Source organism: Anopheles coluzzii, chromosome 3, assembly GCF_943734685.1.
Source record: "Anopheles coluzzii chromosome 3, AcolN3, whole genome shotgun sequence".
NCBI lineage: Eukaryota > Metazoa > Arthropoda > Insecta > Diptera > Culicidae > Anopheles > Anopheles coluzzii.
Window position 1 is genome coordinate 25,640,189 of NC_064671.1, and position 20,885 is coordinate 25,661,073.

A 20,885-nucleotide genomic window follows, 5' to 3' on the forward strand; every position below is an offset into this window, starting at 1 on the left:
AGTGGCCGATCGAAAATGCGCCAACAACAAACGGAATTTAAAGCCTCAAAACATACACATACACACATGCACAAAGCAAAAAATGACTTCCAGCTCCAGGGATTGGGGCAAAACAATGGCATGTAAATCCGCCCGGCCAATGCGAGCAAGCTTGAGGAAGGTTCCCTTGCTGGATGGAAGGCATTACTCTCTCACAATCACATATATTCTGCTCCACGCCTCCCCGCCCTGGTTGGTTGTATGTAGCAGAAGCACAAATTCAAATACCGGATCTGAAATTATCATAGATATTGTTAGTTTCCTTTGCTGGTGCGCCACTCCACCGAGAGGCCTTGGACGGATGTCACTGCTGCCCTCTTGCCGCCTTTACCGTTTGTTGAAAGCTTAAAGATCCATCTATGCCTGGATTTGCAAGCAGATTACTGTTTCGTCTTGCGTTTGCCGGCCGGTCGGGGCCCGGGTTTGTGCAAAAGAATCCTTGGTGAGCTTGGTCGGTGCTTTCAGCGTGAGAAAGAAAGGTCACAAATCCGGCACCGGCTTTAGCTCAATGCCCATTGCCTTTTTCCGAAGAGGGGGAGGCTTTTATATGTCCATTACCTGGCGCACAGGTAGGCATGTACACAGACGCTCCCTTCAAGCTGGTAGATTATATTTTTGCCATTTTTATATCGATACAGGGGTTGGGTACTATGGGATGGGGTTGTGTGTTTGAAATTCCAGTTTTCACACGTCCTCCCCATGACCATTATCTTTATTGACGTTACAAATGGTACGTACGTGTAACGATAATGCTTGTTTGCGTTCGAACAGTTGCCGGGCAAGAGGCGATGCGTTATGAAGATTCGGGTGCCGCAAAACATTTTGCTTTTGCGAGTGGGAATTTATTGGCTTTGAAATTAATTCTTGAGCGTAATGGGAAAGATTTGTTCATGAATAAAACATACTTGTGGGAATTTTCCTCTTACTTATCTGAGTGCGAATGTGCAATTATTAAAATTAGATTTAGGTTATGCCGGTTATGATTGGTAAAAAGGATTTTTATAAAATTCCAATAATAAAGTTTTTCATGTTGAAATTGATTGGACGTTTGTTTGAGATTGTACATCATTAAATAATGTTTCTATGAGGTTGTAAGAACATGATATGTTTCATTCTGATTGCTATGTGGGCATGTGATGGCCTTAAAAAGGTTTATTAATCTTATTGATACACGTCACAGTGATGATAAACAAATGATACACGTCTTGGCGTTTCTTCAGCTGCTGTATCTTGCATTAGAGCTCATAGAAGAATGAAGATTGAAGAGTGAAAATTGTTGGAATGTATAAATCTGAAACTTATCAACAGACCAATGGTTTAATTGCTGACTTAAACATACGCGTAAAATAAATATATTTATGGGGTCCTTTCCGTTTTAAGTTGGTAGGTTGAAATTTCAGCCTGTCAGCTGTTTGCATTGTATAGCAGTTTTCAAGTAGCTATCTAAGTGGGTATAACATACAGGTGGGCTTACCCCAAGATAGAAGGTTGATTTATATCCCTTCTGCTTCTGAATGAATATTTTAAGAGTGTTTTTTGCATTCGTCAAGCCTCCAGAAAGCTTGTTTGAACAAAAAATTTCACCCATCCTGTCAAAAAGTGATATTCAAATTTGGTTATAAAAAGACCACCTGGACTACATACACTTTGATTCTGGATTCCATCACCAGTTCTTTTTAATGCACCTTGGGATAGATGTAAACACCACCTTGTTTTGCCATTTTTCGAGCAGGTACTCGAATCTAATTCTAGCTTTGAGGCTAGACTATAATCTAGACTGAAAATTGCAGGCTAGTTTTATGTATGGTTTTGTATGGAGTGTTTACATGATTTCAGCCTCCAACTGTCAAACTCCATACAAAAAGCTGACTAGAATGGTGAAGGGCCCCTATGTTGTATTTCTAGCAAATTATGACCTCAATCAACGATTTGAAAAGTTTGATCTTCTAACGAAAAAATGTATCTCAACGTCCCCAAAGAGAAGATTATCTTTTTTTTCTCCCTGACGCTCTTGCTTGTAGAAAGGAAAGCAATATTGCATACCACGAAAAGACATTTCCTTTAATCTTTCCTCAAAAGTACCGCTTGTAAGCTAAACTAACGAAGTCGCGAGAATAAGCTTACGTGGCATGCTGCTGTTTACCCAGAACACTCCCAACGCCCTAACACCGCGCGGGAATTTGGCATATTGTTTCTGCCTTCTAATTAGGCTGACGCTTTCCGGGCGCCGAGGCAGCCTCGCCTCTCCCTGTGTGTGTGTATGGCTCGAAATGCCACACCTAATTTGCATAATAAACGAGTAAGTCCACGGCGTAAAGGCACGCTTGCGGCTGCGGAAGCACACCTTCACGGTCGGCCGGGGGAACAAGTTTTGACGCCCCGTTTGTCGATGTCGGGGTGCCGTGGCGTATCAAAGGAACTAATCTTCCTTCAAATCCACCAAACACACACACACACACACACATGGCCAAATCCCCCCGTTCTGAACTTGTGGCCCTGTCCTGCCCTGTTCGCGTTGTTGCGCATTATTCAATTCCCCAATAAAGCTAATTTCATCGAAATTTAGCTTTCATACGGTGCGTGCCCATCCCCATACCTTACGAACGCAGACGAAGATTAAAGCCGTGGCGTTGTTGGTGTTCACCTCATGCTTTTAACCTCCCTAATGATCGCGCGGCAAGCAGGGGCTTCGTTAGCTCATCCCTACATTAATCACATTTTCCGCACAGTAATGTAAACACAATAAATATTAAATCGCTAATTGCAAAGTCACCGTAAGCGTAACCTGCCGGGGCCGCCGTCTTTTCCGACGCAACGGCTCGCAATGCAGCGCCCGGTAAAAATGGCAAACGGAAGCGTTTCACCTTGAGCGTGGGTTTGATTGGAGGTGCCGCCCGTGTTTGGTATGGAGGGGTGTAACGGGCAACGGGGTAGGGGGAAATATTTTTGCTCATCAAGGGCAACAGGGACCATGACGCGTATCATAAATCAGCCAACAGTGTGTGTTCGGATCATGTGCGGGAGAAGGGGAAAGGGCTTAGGCCGCTATCCCGTCAGCCGTCAACTCGACTGACGAGCTTTGTCAGGCGTCATTACCCCGCGTGGAATATATAACCCTGTGGTTGTAGGCTACTTTCCTTTCCTTTGTGTGTGTGTGTGTGTGTGTGTGTGTGTGTGTGTGTGTGTGTGAGTGTGTGGTGGGTAAAAGTTTTTCCCACATCCAAGAAATTAGTTTGATCACGCAAAGCAATTGTTAGGGACATCCTTTACCATACCCATACTCGCTTAACAGCATGGAAGTGGGCGAAGAACGGACGCCCTCGGAAAGGGATACCTGTGGGGGAGTGTTATTCCGTTCTTATCGCCAGGGGACAGGCACCATGGCCAATAGGTGCGTGCGTGGGCTATAATCTTACGGACCGTTCGCTTAGATGGCAGTAAAGGTAAACGAACACGTGTACTTCTTGATCTTGGGCGCGACATAAACACGCGCGAGTCCTGTTTCCTGGCGCCTTCGCGTTACGCCGTCTGCCATGGGGAAAGGCTGATGATGGTCAACTGGTCAACACGATTCGCAACTGTAGAGGTCAAGTCGTGGTGCAGTAAAGTTCACACGTTCGCTTGCTGATGGCTGGCTCACAAGCAAACACTTGTTGGATCGTTATTTACGATGAACTGGATAAAGGCGACTCGCCGGGTGTAGGTGAACTGGTTGCAGGAAAGACAATGACAAGCAAGGATATTTTTTTCAATAGAGTAGGAATAGGTAGTGATGGGGAAAACAATCTTCAGAATCGTTTCTGACTAGTTTCGCTGTTTTCTGAAATCTGTTCTGGATAGTAGGTCCGAAATTAGTTGTCGGAATCAATTCCTCGGGTTCCGGAATTGGAATCGGCTCTGGAAGTGTAATTGACTACGGAATCGGAATCGGCTCTGGAATTGGAATAGACTCCGGAATTGGCTCCGGAATCGATTCCGGAATTGGCTCCGGAATTGGTTTCGGAATTGATTCCGGAATCGAAATCGGCTCCGTTGTCGAAATTGGCTTTGAAATCGAAATCGGCTTTGAAACGGAATCGGTTTTGACACATCCATAAGAACAGGCGTTTGGGTCTAATGATGCTACTAGATCATACGATTAATTTCACGACCGGATTCGGAGTCGGGTGCGACCTAGTCGGAATTGACTCCAACCTGCGGGTTCAACGAGATCGAATCGACCCGAATGATGAGTAGATGCGAGAAATTATAAGCGACTCTGACCCGTTGGTGTAGCGAGTTTGTGTCGCGTATTAAACCTATATAGATCCGACCTGACTCGAACTCGTTGTACTAATGGGTAGGAGACGCTTATGCTTTTTCGCACCTACTCATCATTCGGGTCGACCCGAACTCGCTGCAACCACGGGTTGGAATGAACCCACCTTGGCCCCAAACTCGTTCCACTAACGGGTCGGTGTCGCTTATGCTTTCTCGCGCCTTCCGGAATCGTTGCACCTACTGAACATTCTTGTACCCTTATGGTCGACCCGAACGACTCCGGGTCGTTTACGGATGGCTCTGACTCAGTAGGTTCGGTTCGACCCACCCATCACTATATGCAACTTGTTTATAGCCGCAAAGAATTAAAATTTATTTGTAAACGATCCATTCTCATGGAGATAGCTGGCCTGATTTCGCTTCTGAAACTTCTTATTTCAATTCGGGAACTGATTCTCATTCTGGAGCTAATTCCAATTCTGGATTCAATCCTGATTCCGTGACTGATTCAGATGCCGGAATCGATTCCGAAGCCGACTCCGGAAGCGTCTCTGGATTCATCTCTAGAATCGGCTCCGGAATTGACTCTGGAATTGACTTCGAAATCGGTTTCGGAATTGGAATCGATTCCAGGATCGGAATTGATTCCGAACTCGGGTAGGTCCGATCCCGTGCTCTCACCACTGGTAATAGGTTAAGATAACTTTTTGGCGGATAAATTGACTTATTCATAAAATTTGTATATAAATTAAATTCTATTAAACACCTTCATTAATCCTAAAATTGACTTCCTCACACGTTCAAGCATAGACACATCGTTAAGCACGGCATTACATTCGCTTGCACTTAAGCAGCACAATTAGCCGCCGACAGCTGCAGTACTGTTGGCAACCTCTGCTCCCTCCCTCATGCTTCCCCCGTGTTCATCTCCTCCTTTACTTTCAACCGCTAAAAACTCGTGAAATCAAACATTCCAACTATTCCAACTGCGCTTTTTTTATGCGCGTACATCGTACCTACCTCCAGAGGCTAAAAACATGCAGCACGATCAACGAAAGCGAACATCAGCACAATTGCAATTGAGTTCTCATTAGGGGCCCCCTCCCAAATAGGATTGAAACCGTATCGGCAACTTCCAACGGGGCCAGCGGTGGGGCAAAAGTTTGCAAAAAGAATTAAGCTCAAACATCAACTCGTAAAGTAGAAGCAAAGAAACGAAACCCACACACACACAAACAACACCATTGAACAACAAATTATACTTCTTCACTCTGCACTGGGAGAAACCTCCGCCCCCCTCCCTTTTTGCACTGGGTCGTAAATCAATCCCTTCGCAATAAGTTCTTTTCGCTGGCAGCAATTTCCAAACCAGTTCCGATTGTGGACGGTCGCTTGTCGATCGTCCAGCTGCTTCCTCTCCGAGCGCGTTTTTCCCGTTTTGCTGGAGAATAATCGTCTTGAGAATTTGCCGAAAGCGAATCGAACGCCAAGTGGCTGCCGGCGCGCAAAAGAAAGCAAGCGAACGTGGTGGTTTGGTCTCTGATTAGTTCTTAATTTCGACAGACTGCTGCTGTCAGTTTCCTTCGAGTCGCACATGCTGTATAAACAGCACTCCGCCGCTCGTGCCCGTGGCTGGTTGGCTGGCTGGCTGGCTGTGTGCCATCCGTGTGCACACGTTGCACACGTACCGTACCGGGCGGTAATCACATTCTCCCTCTGGTGCGCAACTGAGGAAGTGCAACTCGCACAAGAGAACGGACCACGTGAGTGTGTTCAGTTTTTCTGCTCACGTACGCTTTCCATCCCCCCCATCAACCAGTGCCGGTAGCATCTAATCGAGCAGACGGAACCCGGGCAATGGTGCAGCAGATTCGGTTCTTTCTTTTTTTGCACCCCGTTTCGCCACTGTTTACCGCTGCAACCCGGCGAAGGTGTGCTTGAATTGAAGAGATTTCTCTAATTGCTGTCGAAAAATGTTTTTCTTTTTGCCACTCTGCACGTCTTCGCCGGTTGGTGGTAGTTGGGATCGGGGTTTTCCCTCTTTGCTCATTCAGTTCGAATAATTTCCGGAGTCATGCTTTGGGGGAGGGGAAGAGGTCTAGCTTCTTGACTGGTAGAAGTAGAGCAGTGCTTTTACCGTTTGCATTTAACAGTGGAAAGTTTTAGTAGAATTAAAGTAGAAAATTATGTTTGATGAGCTATGAGTAACTGTTTACAACTTATTTTTTGAAACAAACAATCTTATTTACACTATACTAGGTGAAAATAAAACATCTGGTTATTTTGCACAAATTAAATTACTCGTCCATTGATTTCATTTCAAAGCATTTGTGCACTGTTGTTTTTCTCCTTTCGCCATCCGGTGTGTTGTGTGTGCAGCCGTACGACACCGCTGGAATGAAAATATTGACTCACGAAGGCAACGAACGAACGTCTGCTGCTGCTGTTGTGGAGTGCAATCAAGGCATACAAGAGACGTATGGTGTGGATGTGGCTTCTACCCGTTCCTTCGCCACCGGAAATAGCTGCCAATGAGAAGATGAACGACGTGCGGCATGACAGGAAGCTGGTCGCACTGATCTCTTCCTTATTCTGCTATTTTGCTGCTGCTGCTTATCAGGTTTGATTTGGCAAGTCAGGCAATCGAAATGATGGCGGGGAAATATTCTCTCGATACACCTCACTCTCATCCGGTGTGCTTTTGAGCTTTATGTGGAGGTTTCATTGTGATTTTTTTGCAGTAAATTGTTTCTTTTTCCAATTTTGTGTAGCTTAGCACCAAATAGCTCTTCATCATAAACGGACAAAGGAGTACGATTTCAACATTCTTTTAACTGTTGTTTTTTTTTCTCCACTTATGATTGAAGTACAAAATGATTCAGCACCATCAAGCACACTACCATTGATTGCTGGTGTTTTAGAGTTGCTGTTGATATTTTTTCCTCCTAAAAGACCTTTCCATGACTAAACATCAACCAGAGCTAGAAGCAGAAAATCCCCCAAGGGAAGAAAACATGGCTTTCCCATTAGGTGTGCCGATTTGGTTGGGGGAAATGATCGGGGTAACGGGTGTTTAACTTTCAATCGCAGGGGTTTAGTTAACGATGACCAGGCGAAAGGTATAGCAAGACCGTGTTTGGCAGACAAATCAGACCGAGCGCAGGTAGTTTGTTGTGACAGTTGAATAATAATATTACTTAAGTTTTCAATTTATTAGCTAGCCATTTTACGAGCCATTGCATTTGGAGCTGGGGCGGTATCGAAGAGGATTCGAGCTCGTTCGACTTGCGCTGCGCTTCAATGTAAACGCAAACGGTACAGTGAGGGGTATAAGTGTAAAGCAAGCGTTTTGTGTTATGTCTGTACTAAAGAAAATCATTTCATTCCAATGATGTCTCCTGGAAGTTTTTTTCTAAGGAAAAAGTATCCAAATTTATGCTATTTACAGTTTTTTTGCTATTTTAAAATTAATATAAGCCAAATAAGATTTAGTTGAAGCCCATTTTAATGGCTTCGTTAGGCTGTGTGAACCTATTTGGACATACAGGGTTTTCGAGGATTATATAGACTTGTTCAGCGAGTTGTAGATTCGTTCAGGCATATAATAGACTCTTTCAGCGAGATATAGAATTGTTCGGAAGTAGGCGTTGACATGTTCAGCGATTCTGTAGTGCTGTCATTTGTTTTGTTTACACACTGTGCCGCAGGGTTCAATTTTTCATTCTTAAAAGTCCTAAAAGTAGCTAATAATCATTCTCCAAGCTGTTTAATGCATAAAGTAGTTGAAAAAAGCATATTTTTTCGAAAACCGTTTGTTTACCTTCTGATGAGAATGATCCAACTTGCAGTCCAAGGGGTACGAAAGTGACAGCTCTACAGTATAACCGAACATGTCTACACCTACTTCCGAACAATTCTATATCGCGCTGAAAGAGTCTATTATATGCCTGAACGAATCTACAACTCGATGAACAAGTCTATATAATCCTCGAAAACCCTGTAAGAGTAGTTACTATTCGACAAAAATGTCATTAGCCATGTTTCGACGGAGTAATTTCTGCTTGAAAATTAAAAGCACCGTTCTCTATGGCAACGGAAAATCGAGCAGAGTTCAGCGAATCTTTTTCGAACAATGTTTGCCATCGGTTTTAGGAATGACACAAATATTTGCTTGTAATCTCTTGACAGATGCAAAGAAAATTGTATATTCGGTATTTAAACTTATTTTCGGAGTTTAAACAATTGTGAGAACCAACCAATAAATCGTGGGAAACCCTGAAATGTGTATTCTTTCCTTAAATCTCTATTTTTGAATCTGTTTACGTTTCATGTTTTTTAAATGCCCATAGTTCCGAGTAGGCATGTGTAAAATGAACGAGAATCGCACCGTTCGAACAGTTCGGTAAAGTGAACGAACGAACGAGATTCTTAACAAAAAGAACGACCAGGACTTTTGGAAGAAACTGACTACACCGAACGCGTTCGAACGTTCCGTCAGTGTTTGACGGCACACATAAATGTGGTAATGAAACGTGCAAAATCATATTGCTTTCTCGCTCTTTCTCGCACCGTGCGAACGGGTCGTCAGAGATCAAAATGTACCCTGTTGGTGTTGAAATCGTACCCATACAACTCAATTCCTCGAACGCCGTCGAATTTGTCCAGCAGTGTTCGATACGTGTGCTGTTGGTGTGGAAATCGTATCTATACGACTGAATTTATCGAACGCGTTCGAACTGGTTTTCGATCTGTGTTCTGTTGGTGTGTAAATCGTACCTACACAACTGAATTCATCGAACGCGTTCGAACTGGTGTTCGATTTGTGTTCTGTTGGTGTATAAATCGTACCTACACAACTGAATTCATCGAACGCGTTCGAACTGGTGTTCGATCTGTGTTCTGTTGGTGTGGAAATCGTACCTACACAACTGAATTCATCGAACGCGTTCGATCTGATCGGTTAGTGTTCGATCTGTGTTCTGTTGGTATGTAAATCGTACCTACACAACTGAATTCATCGAACGCGTTCGAACTGGTGTTCGATTTGTGTTCTGTTGGTGTATAAATCGTACCTACACAACTGAATTCATCGAACGCGTTCGAACTGGTGTTCGATTTGTGTTCTGTTGGTGTATAAATCGTACCTACACAACTGAATTCATCGAACGCGTTCGAACTGGTGTTCGATCTGTGTTCTGTTGGTGTGGAAATCGTACCTACACAACTGAATTCATCGAACGCGTTCGAACTGGTGTTCGATCTGTGTTCTGTTGGTGTGTAAATTATACCTATACAATTCAATAGATCGAGCCCGTTCAAACGCATTAGTCATTGTTCGCGAATGAACTGAACTGAATTGATTGCGCTCATCATGTTTATCCATGTTTAAGTAGTTTTTTTTATAGAATCCTTGAGTGTGTATAAGACATAGGGTACAATATATGCTGGAGACATTTTTGCTCGTATTAGTTTTTTACATGCTAGTTTTTGGTCGGTTTTGCGATAGATTGTGTTGACCAGACAGCAGATGGGCTGATTTATTTAATGTTTTTAAATGATTGGTTTCAACCGCAGAATGAGTACTTCTTTGGCTACAGTATGCGTCTATGGTGGGTAAATGAAAAAAATAACGAATGTTCTTTGTGAATAAAAACCCCATGAAAAAAAGAACGAAAGAATCGTCGTTCACGTTCGGTTCTTTTTGGTGAGCGAACTAGTTCGTTCGCGTTCGGTGAAAAGAATCGTTTTGCCCATGCCTAGTTCCGAGTGAAATATTTCAATTGCGTTATTTGCATATGCGTTTCACCGATAAACGAAACGATTGACAGGTGCTGTTTTTGTGTGTATTGGTAGGGAATTAGATCGCGGGAATAAGCTGTCATAATGATATTCGTTCTTGTAACCGACCACGAAGGAGAAACGGCTCTCGACAGCGCGCGTTAAATAAAGTATGTAAAATTGTGAAAGCGTGTTCTGGTTTTCTTAAAAATATAACACAACGTAGGGATTTGCGCGATCAGAATCCACGAAAGAATCGTGGCAGGGAAACGCAAAAGCATTCGCGAATTCCATTTTTGATGTTGGAAGGGGAAAGGTTCGCCGTCAAATAATTGTGCCGTGCAAAGTTACCTATTAAATTTTGAAACGGACTATTACGGATGCAACGGATTGAAAAAAAAAATCAAAACAAAATATGGAATTGACGTGGCCTTTTTCTAGTATCATAATCGCACACTTAAATACATTCCCCACACTGTACGTCGGAAAATACCATTCTTTCCAACCTCTTTCCGGGAGCAGCAGCTCATTGTAAATGCTTAAATACTGCAAACAAGCACAGTGCACAGATTGGAAAATGGAGCGCACTGAGCAACGCCGGGAGCAAGTAGCCTTCCATTTGCGCTCCCCGTAAGGTATCCAATGATACAGCACTAAAAGTAAGACCAACCGTCATGGTTCTAGCATCTATTCTCCAGAGCCATTCAAAGGGTGGGTGGGAAATGTGAAAGGGTAGCGAAGGAAAAAGGGAAGTAAATTTCATTTGCCACCGATTTATGTTTCATCCACCGGTACTTGCTGCCGGTCGGCACTTTCCTGCACTTTACCTTTCACAACAACGCTGCAGCGATGCTGTGGAAGTGAAAAATATTGTTCAGCACGTTGTTTTGCGAAACCTCTCCCCCTTCTTGACAACTAAACAGCTTTACGTTGCTTCCCACCGTGTTGCCTTCGTGCCTTTAGAAGAACATCGAGTCCGCAAAGAGGCGCAAAACTGGCTTGTTTACCAGCCGCGAAGAACGTTGCCCTCTCGCAACGGTCGGGGCTGTGATGCATTGTGACGCACGTACCGGCTTGGCGGGAGGTTGTCGCTGTTTTGAAGATTAATTCGGAAAATGTTCCACAAGCTGTGTGTGTGCGTTTGTGTGCAAGTAAGTGTGTTTGTGAGCACGCTTTGCAGAGCTTTACCATCCATTAAGTGATGAATTTCCCGTTGACGATGCTGTTTGTGCAAAATGCTTGCTTTTTTTGCGGCAAAAACCAAAAAAATGTAATGCTTTTCATTCGAGCACCAGTGAAAGAAGAGTCCAATGTAAATTGTAGTGAACAGTTTCCAAGCATCTACTTTTATCAAGCAAACCAGAACGGATTGGAAAAAAAGTATTACAGTAAATTTTAATACAAGCAGTTGCTGTTTGCTGTACAATTAAAGTTCTAGCAATAAAGCATTCAATGTAAATGGCCATTATGCAAGGCTTAGGTTATTGAGTGGAGAAAGTATCATTTCTTACAGAGCTTGGCTCACCTGTTGCCCTAACCATTTCATTTTTATGCTTCCGCCGTATTAAACTCGTATAACAAACCGGTCCCCTATCGATGTCCCTGCTTTCCATCTCATTGCTGCTTGTCCCGCTAGTAATGCGCTGTTTCCCACTCACGTTGGTGCAATTTTAAATTAAAATATATTGAAAACCGTTAGCTGGTAATGTTTACGGCTTCATAGCCGTACCTTCACCCTGTAGCAGGTAGCCGATCTTGGCCGTGCCATATCTTTCAACTCACTATAATCCACTTTAACCGTTCCCTTGTTCGCCAGATGGTCAAGAAAGGCATCTCAGGCATCGATATGGATGCGGTTTTACATCGTACCCTTTTCCCATTTCCCTCGCCCGAAGGATCGCAGTACGCAGTAAAATCTTACCCAGGTTATGTTTTTTAATAAAAGCCAAGCCAACCACGGTAAAATGAAAAGACATTTACCACATCCGGTGGCATTATGAACCCACCCCCCCCCCCCCGGGCGCGCTCACGTCCCGTGATAGCGTTTTGCGGGGTTTTGCGTTAACTTTTGCGCGTCGACGGTGAAGCGTGTTGCCAGGTTGAAGGGGTTTTGTTGGTTCGTTTTTGCTTCGTGTGTTGTTGTTGTACACCGCTTTTCCCTTTCTTTTGTCGCGGTGAAAGGAAGCGAAGGTGCATGGGGCGGGATTGTTTTCCCCGCGTTTTGTACGACGACTCATGACGATTAATGTCCTGACCGCAATTTACAGTCCCGTGTGCGATTCTGCGGGGGATTTCCTTCTTGATCCGTTGTCACAATCAAGCGCTGTTTGGAGGTGCTGGGTTTTGGGGTGTCGGTTTAGGGGAGGAGTGTGACTACGTGCACACAAACTCCTTCCGGCTGAGCAGCTTAAGCTCGTGTACGGCAGTGCCGAGGATTATGAAAAATATTGTCAATAAATTTCTTCACTGTGAAGGTGGTGCTGGTGGAGGATTTTCTATTCGGTAAGGGTTGGCAGAGTTTCAGTTTGGTGGCGTTTGGCGTTCGGTGGAAAAATGTGCTTAGTTTAGGAAATTAATTTTCATTTCACCGTAAGATCGTGTTGGGTCTAAGGTCCGTTTACCACGAGCTCGAATTTGCTGGAATGGGTGGCACAGGTCCGCATACAGGGTATCATTCCAAGAAATTAAGACATAATCCTTTGTGTTTTTGAGAATTTTCAGAAAATTCTGAAGCTTTAGTTTACATGTAATAAAAAATGTAAGAAAATCATTTCAACAAAAGTTTGTCTTGATACATCTTATAAAACATTGGAAACATTTACATGCAGCTATACATGTAGATTTATTTTAATATTTCTATTATCAGGCTGGCTGAAGAGCATAATTATTGTAAGCATAATTTTGAATGTGCAAAGTCATAATTGGTGTCAATATTAATTGCTACTAAATTAATTTCAGACAGCAATCAATGTGCTTAGTTTTAAACACTTTTTTTAAAGGTTTTTGGTACTTTTTTATCGAATACTTCAAATTTTGTTTGGGGTAAGTGCACCAATAATGACTATTACATGCCATCAAGATACCGGTTGTACTCCTGTAAAAATAATAGTTGGGCTGGATGTCAAAAGTCTGTACGTTTTCTAGAAGCCTGAAAAATTGTAAAGTACTAGATAATTTCTGCAATTCGTAGTAGAGAAATCGTAGTGAACTTCCATTAGAAATTGCATCTTAAGGTATCAATTACGGCTATAATGTTCCCAGCAATTCGTCATATCTCTACCAATGTGGCTTAAACTTGTGGATATTAACACCAAAAATTATAGGGTGATAGTGTAATCTAGTAATAGTAATTTTACTGCAGATAAATAACTATTAGAATATCATTAAATAAGTTAACTAGATAGTTTCAAATATCCGTGTTCTGTCACTGGAGGAACTGCGAAGCAAAATGGTAGTTTCAGTTCGTCTATTATGACTATTTTGGATTGAAAGTATTGTTCATTATTGTCATAATTGTTGCTATAGTCACAATTGGTACACTTACCCTAGATATATGCCGAGATTGCGTTGGAATAATGTGATTTAATCGTAACATTTCAGAATAGAATAAAGAGATTAAAAATAAAATAATTAATCGAAATTAAAGTATCCAACCTAAACAAAGAGACATATTTTCGTACGATTATGTTTAAGCAATGTCACATTTTTATTTACTTTCACCGAACGAACGCTCCAAACCTTTCTTAAGTGCTACCAGCAAAGCGGCTCTGTTGTCCGATGTCCGACGACACGAGCAATGCTGAGCCCCTTCCATTTAACCGTGTCTGTCAGATGAAGCGTGCGGATTACCCCACTGCCACTGTCAAGCCCGCAACAAAGCGCAAGTATTTATCTTCATTCTTTTGCCAACATTCCTATGCGCAGTATAATTGCTCGAAGGTCACAGGCCGGTGCGTACATCTGCTGACTTCTTGCCAACATTCCACCCACCCAATGGGGCTATATTTTCAAGAATGTACTTTCGCTTGGGCAAAACTTCAAAAACTTGACGACCTTCCAAACCCCACCCACGATTGAGCGAGTAAAGCTCAGAGGGGGAGGCGAAAGAAAAATAGAAACTTTCACGCGAGTTTGAAATTATATTGCATAGGCCGGAGGCGCTTTCCAGCAGCATGTTTTCTCGCATTAAACAAAAGCGGCCGAAAGAAGAATGGAGCGATGGAGCGCTCCGTTATGCAGGGCTGTCGCGAGCGCGTGAAGCAGCACGGGGAAAACATCACGGGGAAAAATTCATAAATCCTTTACATAATGTTTGCTGTGCTGTGAAGGTGTATTTTTGGAAAGTCGGTACCGGTGTGCAAACACCGACTGTGCCTTGTATGAGGTGAACACCTCCAACACTACTGGTGGATAGCGTTGTCGTTGTCGTCATCAGCAGTCGCTCGTTTTTTGTCTGGGTTGTGGTCGATTATTTATGAAGTTTAAATAAATTTTAAACCCACACAAACGCATGTTGACTGAGCTTATTTCGTGGCCTTACGAGAGAGTGTGTGTGTGGTTGAATAAGGCGGAGGCCAAGTGAACATTGCAACATCACACGGACGCAGTGAAGCAGCCTACCTGTGCGATGGATCCAGACCAAACAATTACGACCGCAATTTCTTCAATGTTTTATCGCGCACACAGTCCCGAAAGATGTTGAGTGAGTGGGTGAGTGTGAGTGTGCGCTTGTGAGTGTGTGTGTGTGTGTGTGGGAGAAAGTGTTTTGGTTTGCAGCAGTGGCCATAAATTATAACCTATATTTATTCTCCATCACCACACCGGCCGCAGGCGGAAGCTTGCTACACGCGGAAGGCGCAAGATGATTCTCGCGAGACCAGTCGGAGCTGGAATTGTTGTTTGCGTGAAATGAGTGCGTGAAATGTAGAGCGTGAAAAAATAAACCTCAAGTGCAGTAACATTTTTTTCCGCTCACCACCACAGACCACCAACCATCAGCCTCCGCAATCGCAGCACAAAATGACGCTTTAATAACAGCAAACAGCGAAAGAAGAATCTGAGGGCGTAAAATCAGCGGGGGAAACCTTGCGCAAACATATTCCGCAACTGGTGTAACGGTGAACCCGCGGCGCGCGATTTATATCCGACGATAATTTCCACCTGTCAGAGGCAAGTGAAACAAATACAAATTTATTGCGGTCGACAAACGGTTGGTGTGGCTTTACACGCTTCTGTTCTGTTCTCGCTGTGTGTGTGTGTGTGTTGTTGTATAAAGGGGATGGTGTGGCAAGCGTGTAATGATTTAGTCACCTTTTTTTTATTTACAGTGAACGCATTTTGTGCGGTGCTTTGTGCAAACTTTAAAGCTTTATCGCTCTTCAGCACCTGGTTTGCCGTTCGGCGAAGCAAATGGGAAAATCAGTGAAAGTGATGTATTGGCGTCAGCTTGAAGTGAGTTATGAGTTATTCGATTCAGCGCTGTTTAGATACTTAAATCGGCTTTAAATCTATTTAAAGAAATCTCGGCACAGTTGTGCTCCAGGTAGAATAAAAGTAACAGCAAGAGAGAAAATAAATTTATTCTATCACTAGCTGTTTTTATGTCTCAGAGAACGTAAACGCCACTCTGTATGTAGTGGGAAAAAAAGGATAGATCGTAAAACCGAATGATAGGATGATGATTTTATTACCATCGCAGGATTACTACGCAAAGCCTAGGGAACAGAAATGCGATGAGCTGGGTTGGTGGGATAGTTTTCGCCACTGTTCCGGAATCGAGTTATTATTATTGACACGCTTGGGTACGGAAAGCTTGGCTGTGCAGGGTAAAGCAATGAAGTGAACAATTTATATTTACGAAGGGAGAAAGTTATGTTACAGACTCGCACACAAACACAGGGATGTGAAGTTGTGTAATATTTGCAGATGTTTTGCAAAAAGCCAGAAAAATCTAATGGTTTGAGTTATGTAACGAAACGATAATTAGAACAGTGGGAAAAGCTAACAACACTTAGGGCAATGTTTTAGTAAAATATCTCTTCGTATGAGTCAAAGATCAGTTATTTTTGGGTAAAATGTATAAGCAAGTCAATTGACGCCTTGATCGATTGAAATTGCTTGACATAATAGATTTGTTAGTTTAATTTTCATCCTTATTGCTTATTGATGACAAAGTGTAAAATTCTATTTTTAAAGAACTCTTGCAGCAATTCAATTTTGAATGGGAACTATCATGTTACACAACATTTTACATACTACCACCATTACCAAATCATACGGACGGTGTATTGCTTCATCAACCACTGTACTGTTCTCATTTCTCGCCTCGAATTCGATTGGCGCACACGTAAATGTGTGCCTTGGCGATATCTCCGCTATTTATTTACCTTTCGATCTTCTTGCCATGGCTCCCTGTAAGTTTGTCCCACAGTCTCTCGCACCCATTCCATTATCCGAAAAGGTTGCCGTCGCGTTTATGATGATTACTACCATTTGTGAGTTTTTCGGTGAGGTGTCCCGAGGATTTTGGCACCGGGAGGAATGCTTCCGGCGCTCGGTTAGATGGATGATTTCCCCGGGTGGCAATAAAGGCATGAAAAATATTCTAATCTCAACGGTCGATGGTACGGGCCCAACACCGCAGTCTCTCGTCGTTCCTGCTGCTGAAGTGATTGGTTTTGTAGCTGGGTACACCGTGAAACCTTAATTGGAAAGTGTGGGTTCATGGTGTGTATCGATAGGAAACAGGATATTACATTGGAGTAGGGTTTGAGAAAGCAACCCTGGGCTGTACATACAACGTTAAGAGTGACAGTTTATGATCGGGTATGACGAACGGGCCCCTTTCGAGCTGCTGTGCAGTTAAATTTTACCGAAAGCGGCAAAGGTGCACATTCGAAGCGTACGAGTTTGTGCGAAAAGCGCCTTTAATAACGAATCTTTAGGGAAGGTTCCCCATCTTCGTTCGATAATATAATTAGCAGCAGAAAGGTGGCAGCCTCATGACGTATGAATAATTCAGTTTTGCCCCCATTCTATCGAGTTTGCGAGCGGCAACACTGAGATTGGTAAGTTAATTTGCCCAGCTTGAGGAACGTACCCAGATGTTGCCGCTTTTTCACTGCGGAGGGCGACTTTATATTGGACCGTTGCGTACAGCAGGGGTGGATGTAAGTTCGGAAGAGTCATTAGCGTACACGTGTGCACTCGCTCAGGATGGAGGCGCCTGGTGCCGTTTAGCCTCGGTGGAGACGCCTGGTGACGCTAAGCGCTGGTGGAGACGCCAGGTGGCTTGTACTTCCGCAACCGTTACGCACCAACACTTGTGCGAGATTTTGGGTTCAAATGGGCGTTCAAGTGTGTCTACTTGCTAAGCGGGAAAGTTTTGCCAAAGCATTGGAAAATCAAAACGCCCCATCAGAAAGGTTATCTTGGGGCGTTGATGAAAGACGTGTGAAAAACGGAATGGAGGTCGAACCTTTACTTACCCTTTGACGGTACCGTAGCTAAACGCGACAAAAGCTACACATATTTTCATTAATAAATTTGCATTTTATTCATAAATGTATGTTCGCAGTACCGGAGCGTGCCCGTACTGTACAGCTGGTTGCCATTTCTGGTCTGGTTTTGTTTTTCGTTTGCCCCGGGGAACTTGCAACTAAACCTGTTCTTTGCTTTTGCCACTGTATGCACCTATTTTTTGTAGGTTCCGTTTTGTAAACCCATGTAGTCAATGTATATTGTATACTCTTCTGGGGGAGGTTGCCTGGTGCGGATTTCTGGTGCGGGAGTGAGAAGAAGATGGGTATGTTTATTTTTGCATTCGAGTTTTACTTTGCACCACTTGGTTTATTGTTTTTGAGGATTTTATTGTTTCCGCAACAGCAACAACACTGATTGCACTCTCACCGCTTTCGGTGTGTGTGTGTGTTGCGTCGGGTGTGAGTGTTTCCTATTAACAACGATTCGATGCAATGAAGAGCTTGGGAGCGTACGTCCAGCACGGTTTCGTTTGTTTGCATTTCGATTTCATTATCAGCAAAAACAGAACAAAAAGCTTCATCTCATCCCTGCTCTTCACACACACGAATACATACTCTGTCTCTTTTCTACAGGGTTCGTTTCAGTATGTAATGTATTGTAATGAGTATTCTTTTCACCGTCTGATGATTGAACGCAGTAATGATAATGAAACGATTTTATCGTTTGTTTGCGGCCGTGTGCTGGTGAAGTGTGATTTCGGTTGTACAATTTCAACAGAATGGCAATGTTTGTTCGAGCGATAACGCCTGATTGACACCTATTGAGAGGGAGAGAATATGAAGGAGAGCGAGAGAGGGAAAGAGTGCACGAAAAAGAGCGATTAATTGCTATTGTTAACCGCCCTAAGTGCCAGAAGGGGGCCGAATAGTAAAACGAGCTTTAATTACAGTTCCATTTCTACTTTATGCAAGTTGGTATGCATTTCCTCAACACTGTACCGTTCTCTCCCTCTCGTCACTTCTGCCTCTCTCCCGCTCTGAACAAGTGTGGCTTTCGATGGAATGGTTTGTTTGAGGAAGGGGGAAGTTGCTGCCTTTATTACTAGTGTGTGATTTTATGATAATATTTGTATCCCTTGTGTTGCATCCGTAGTGTCCGCGTTGTTTGCACATTGTTGGTCGGCCAACAACTGCACACATTCTGTTTCGTTTTTCTGCGCCTGTTGTCTGATTATCAATTATATACAGCACTATGCTTTCTGTTTGTTTGTTTTGTTTATAAACTTTGTATGTACAATATAGGTATGATAAGCGGGCGCTGCAGAGACCCCAGCCAAGTGTGATGGAATTAAAGGGCAACACTAACCGTAGCCACCGTTCATAGCACAGCACTTCGCATCAATCCCTTCGATGGTAGAGAAACTAAACAGTAATAAATCGTTGTCAAACTCTCGGTTTCTCAGCATGTTTCAGCTCAACTAACAAAATCATTTCCTTTCCGTTCATTTTTAGGCTTTGTTTGGTTTTGGTTTTCTTTTTTTTTCAGATATACTTTCAACAAAGTTCCAACACAATTGAATCTAATGCTCTTTTCATTTTCCTAGTACGCGTACCCGTCCTTTATCAAACTATTCAATCGATTTTGTTCTCTAACTAACCTACGCATGTTTTAGTTTTCCCTACGTAGCGTACACCTGCGTTTGCAACAAATCCTTTCCCAAAAACTCTCAACACACCAGTCCGTTTCATTTTGTTTTCCCTTTTTGTTTGTTTGTTATTTACAATCAATTTTTAGCTATATACTTTTTGTCCTCTTTCCTGTCTGGTTTCATAAATTCCTCTCTTTTTATTGTTACTCTACACACGCACCCGTGTGCACACACACACACACACGTCCTGTCTTTCTTTCTCGTTCTGTACAACAACGTTTTGTCCGATCAATTCCCAGCGAGCATATTTCCCGGTGCATCCGGTCGTTTCGCGGTGCTTTGCTTCAACACGCACCGCCCCCGGTACCGGTCCGTCCCGTGCCGGGCGGCAGCAATCAACTTCCGGGCTTCCGGACACTTCCCGCCCGGCGGTGGTGGTTCGCTTTTCATGAGATGGCTGGCACGCCGAGCTTGGCCAGGTTCGACAGTGTGGTCAGATCGTCCGGCTGCAGGCGCAGCGCTTCCCGGTAGCTGTTGGCCGCTTCCTGCGTGCGCCCGAGCAGGTGCAAAATTGCTCCCAGGTTGGTGTGGGCTCGGGCCTCCTGCGGTCGTAGCTTCACAGCCTGCCCAAAAAAAAAAAAGAGTGGCGGGAAAAGAAGAAGAAAAGGAAGAAGAAGCGGTTAATAATGATTTAATCATTATTCATCAGCGCGCTGCGTTGGGATTGAGCCGGATCGGGGGCTATTGTGAGTGGGCTGCTTACCTGCCTGTACCATCGTTCGGCTTCGAGTTTGCGGTCCAGCAACCGTAGGCTTGATGCGGCCGCCATCACCAGGGCGTAGTCTTCCGGGGCCAGTTCAGCCGCTTTGACCCGGTACTGGAACGCTTCCTCCGTTCGGCGCTGGGAGGAGAGAAACTCAGCTAAAGGAATAGGGGGAATATGAGAAGAAAGTAAAGAATGAGTGTACAACTTTAAAAAAAAAAAACATTGAAATAAAGCTAAAGGAAACTCCCAAGTGTGTATCTATCTGGCAAGCCAGTTGCACTTTAGCAAAGATAAGCCACAGTCAAGGGAGCACAACTGCACAACCTTCCGCAAGCTTTCCTCCAAGCGAAAGCATAATGATAGCTTTCACCCAGAGAGCACTGACATCTGGTCGCATCCGTCAGGCTCCTTAATTGGATACTTGATATTTTATTTCTGATTCAAATCTTTCAACCCGACCCTGCCCCCATCCCGTTTGCAGCATCCTGGAGACGGGGTTTGCGAGCAACGCAATCTATTCAATTTATTTGCTCGTCATCTTATGCACGACTTTGCCTGCAGCGTCTTGGCGCCTGGCAGTGAAGGAAGACAGCAGAGCAGCATCCTTCCGACCGGCTTGTTACATATGATGGGTGGTTGATTGTTATGATTTTCTTTTGAATTGTTAGTCGCCCAACCGTTGGTGGAAAAGGGTGCGACGTGGGCGACAGCGAAAGGAAGCACACATAACAAGAATGCAAACTCACATTCACAACAGCCGAGTCTAGTGAAGTTTTGCAGTCGGGTGAACAAAGCTTTCTTTTTTCCACCCTCCCCAGCTGGAAGCAGGTTGTGCAGGGGTGATGAAGATAGAGAGTAGGGGTGTATAACAATAAAGAAAAGCGTACCGAGTGCCCCGTTTCGCTCTCTCTC

General features: G+C 43.7%; 1 protein-coding gene and 1 long non-coding RNA gene across 2 annotated transcripts in view; both read right to left on the reverse strand.

Moving 5' to 3' along the window:
* Nucleotides 1-8,795: 8,795 nt before the first annotated feature.
* LOC125907449 (uncharacterized) lies at nucleotides 8,796-10,304 on the reverse strand. The gene is made up of 2 exons (XR_007452657.1): nucleotides 9,444-10,304; nucleotides 8,796-9,299 (listed from the first exon to the last, which is right to left on the reverse strand). It is a non-coding gene; the product is annotated as an uncharacterized LOC125907449 (long non-coding RNA).
* A 7,479-nt stretch (nucleotides 10,305-17,783) lies between these two features.
* LOC120956662 (protein O-mannosyl-transferase TMTC2) overlaps nucleotides 17,784-20,885 on the reverse strand; it is a 162,083-nt gene continuing 158,981 nt past the window's right edge. Inside the window, exons 11-12 of the mRNA XM_040378329.2 lie at nucleotides 19,971-20,128; nucleotides 17,784-19,830 (exon numbers count right to left, since the gene is read on the reverse strand). Coding sequence (XP_040234263.2) covers nucleotides 19,654-19,830; nucleotides 19,971-20,128 — 335 coding nt within the window. The 3' untranslated portion in view covers nucleotides 17,784-19,653. The remainder of the gene's footprint in view (nucleotides 19,831-19,970; nucleotides 20,129-20,885) is intronic.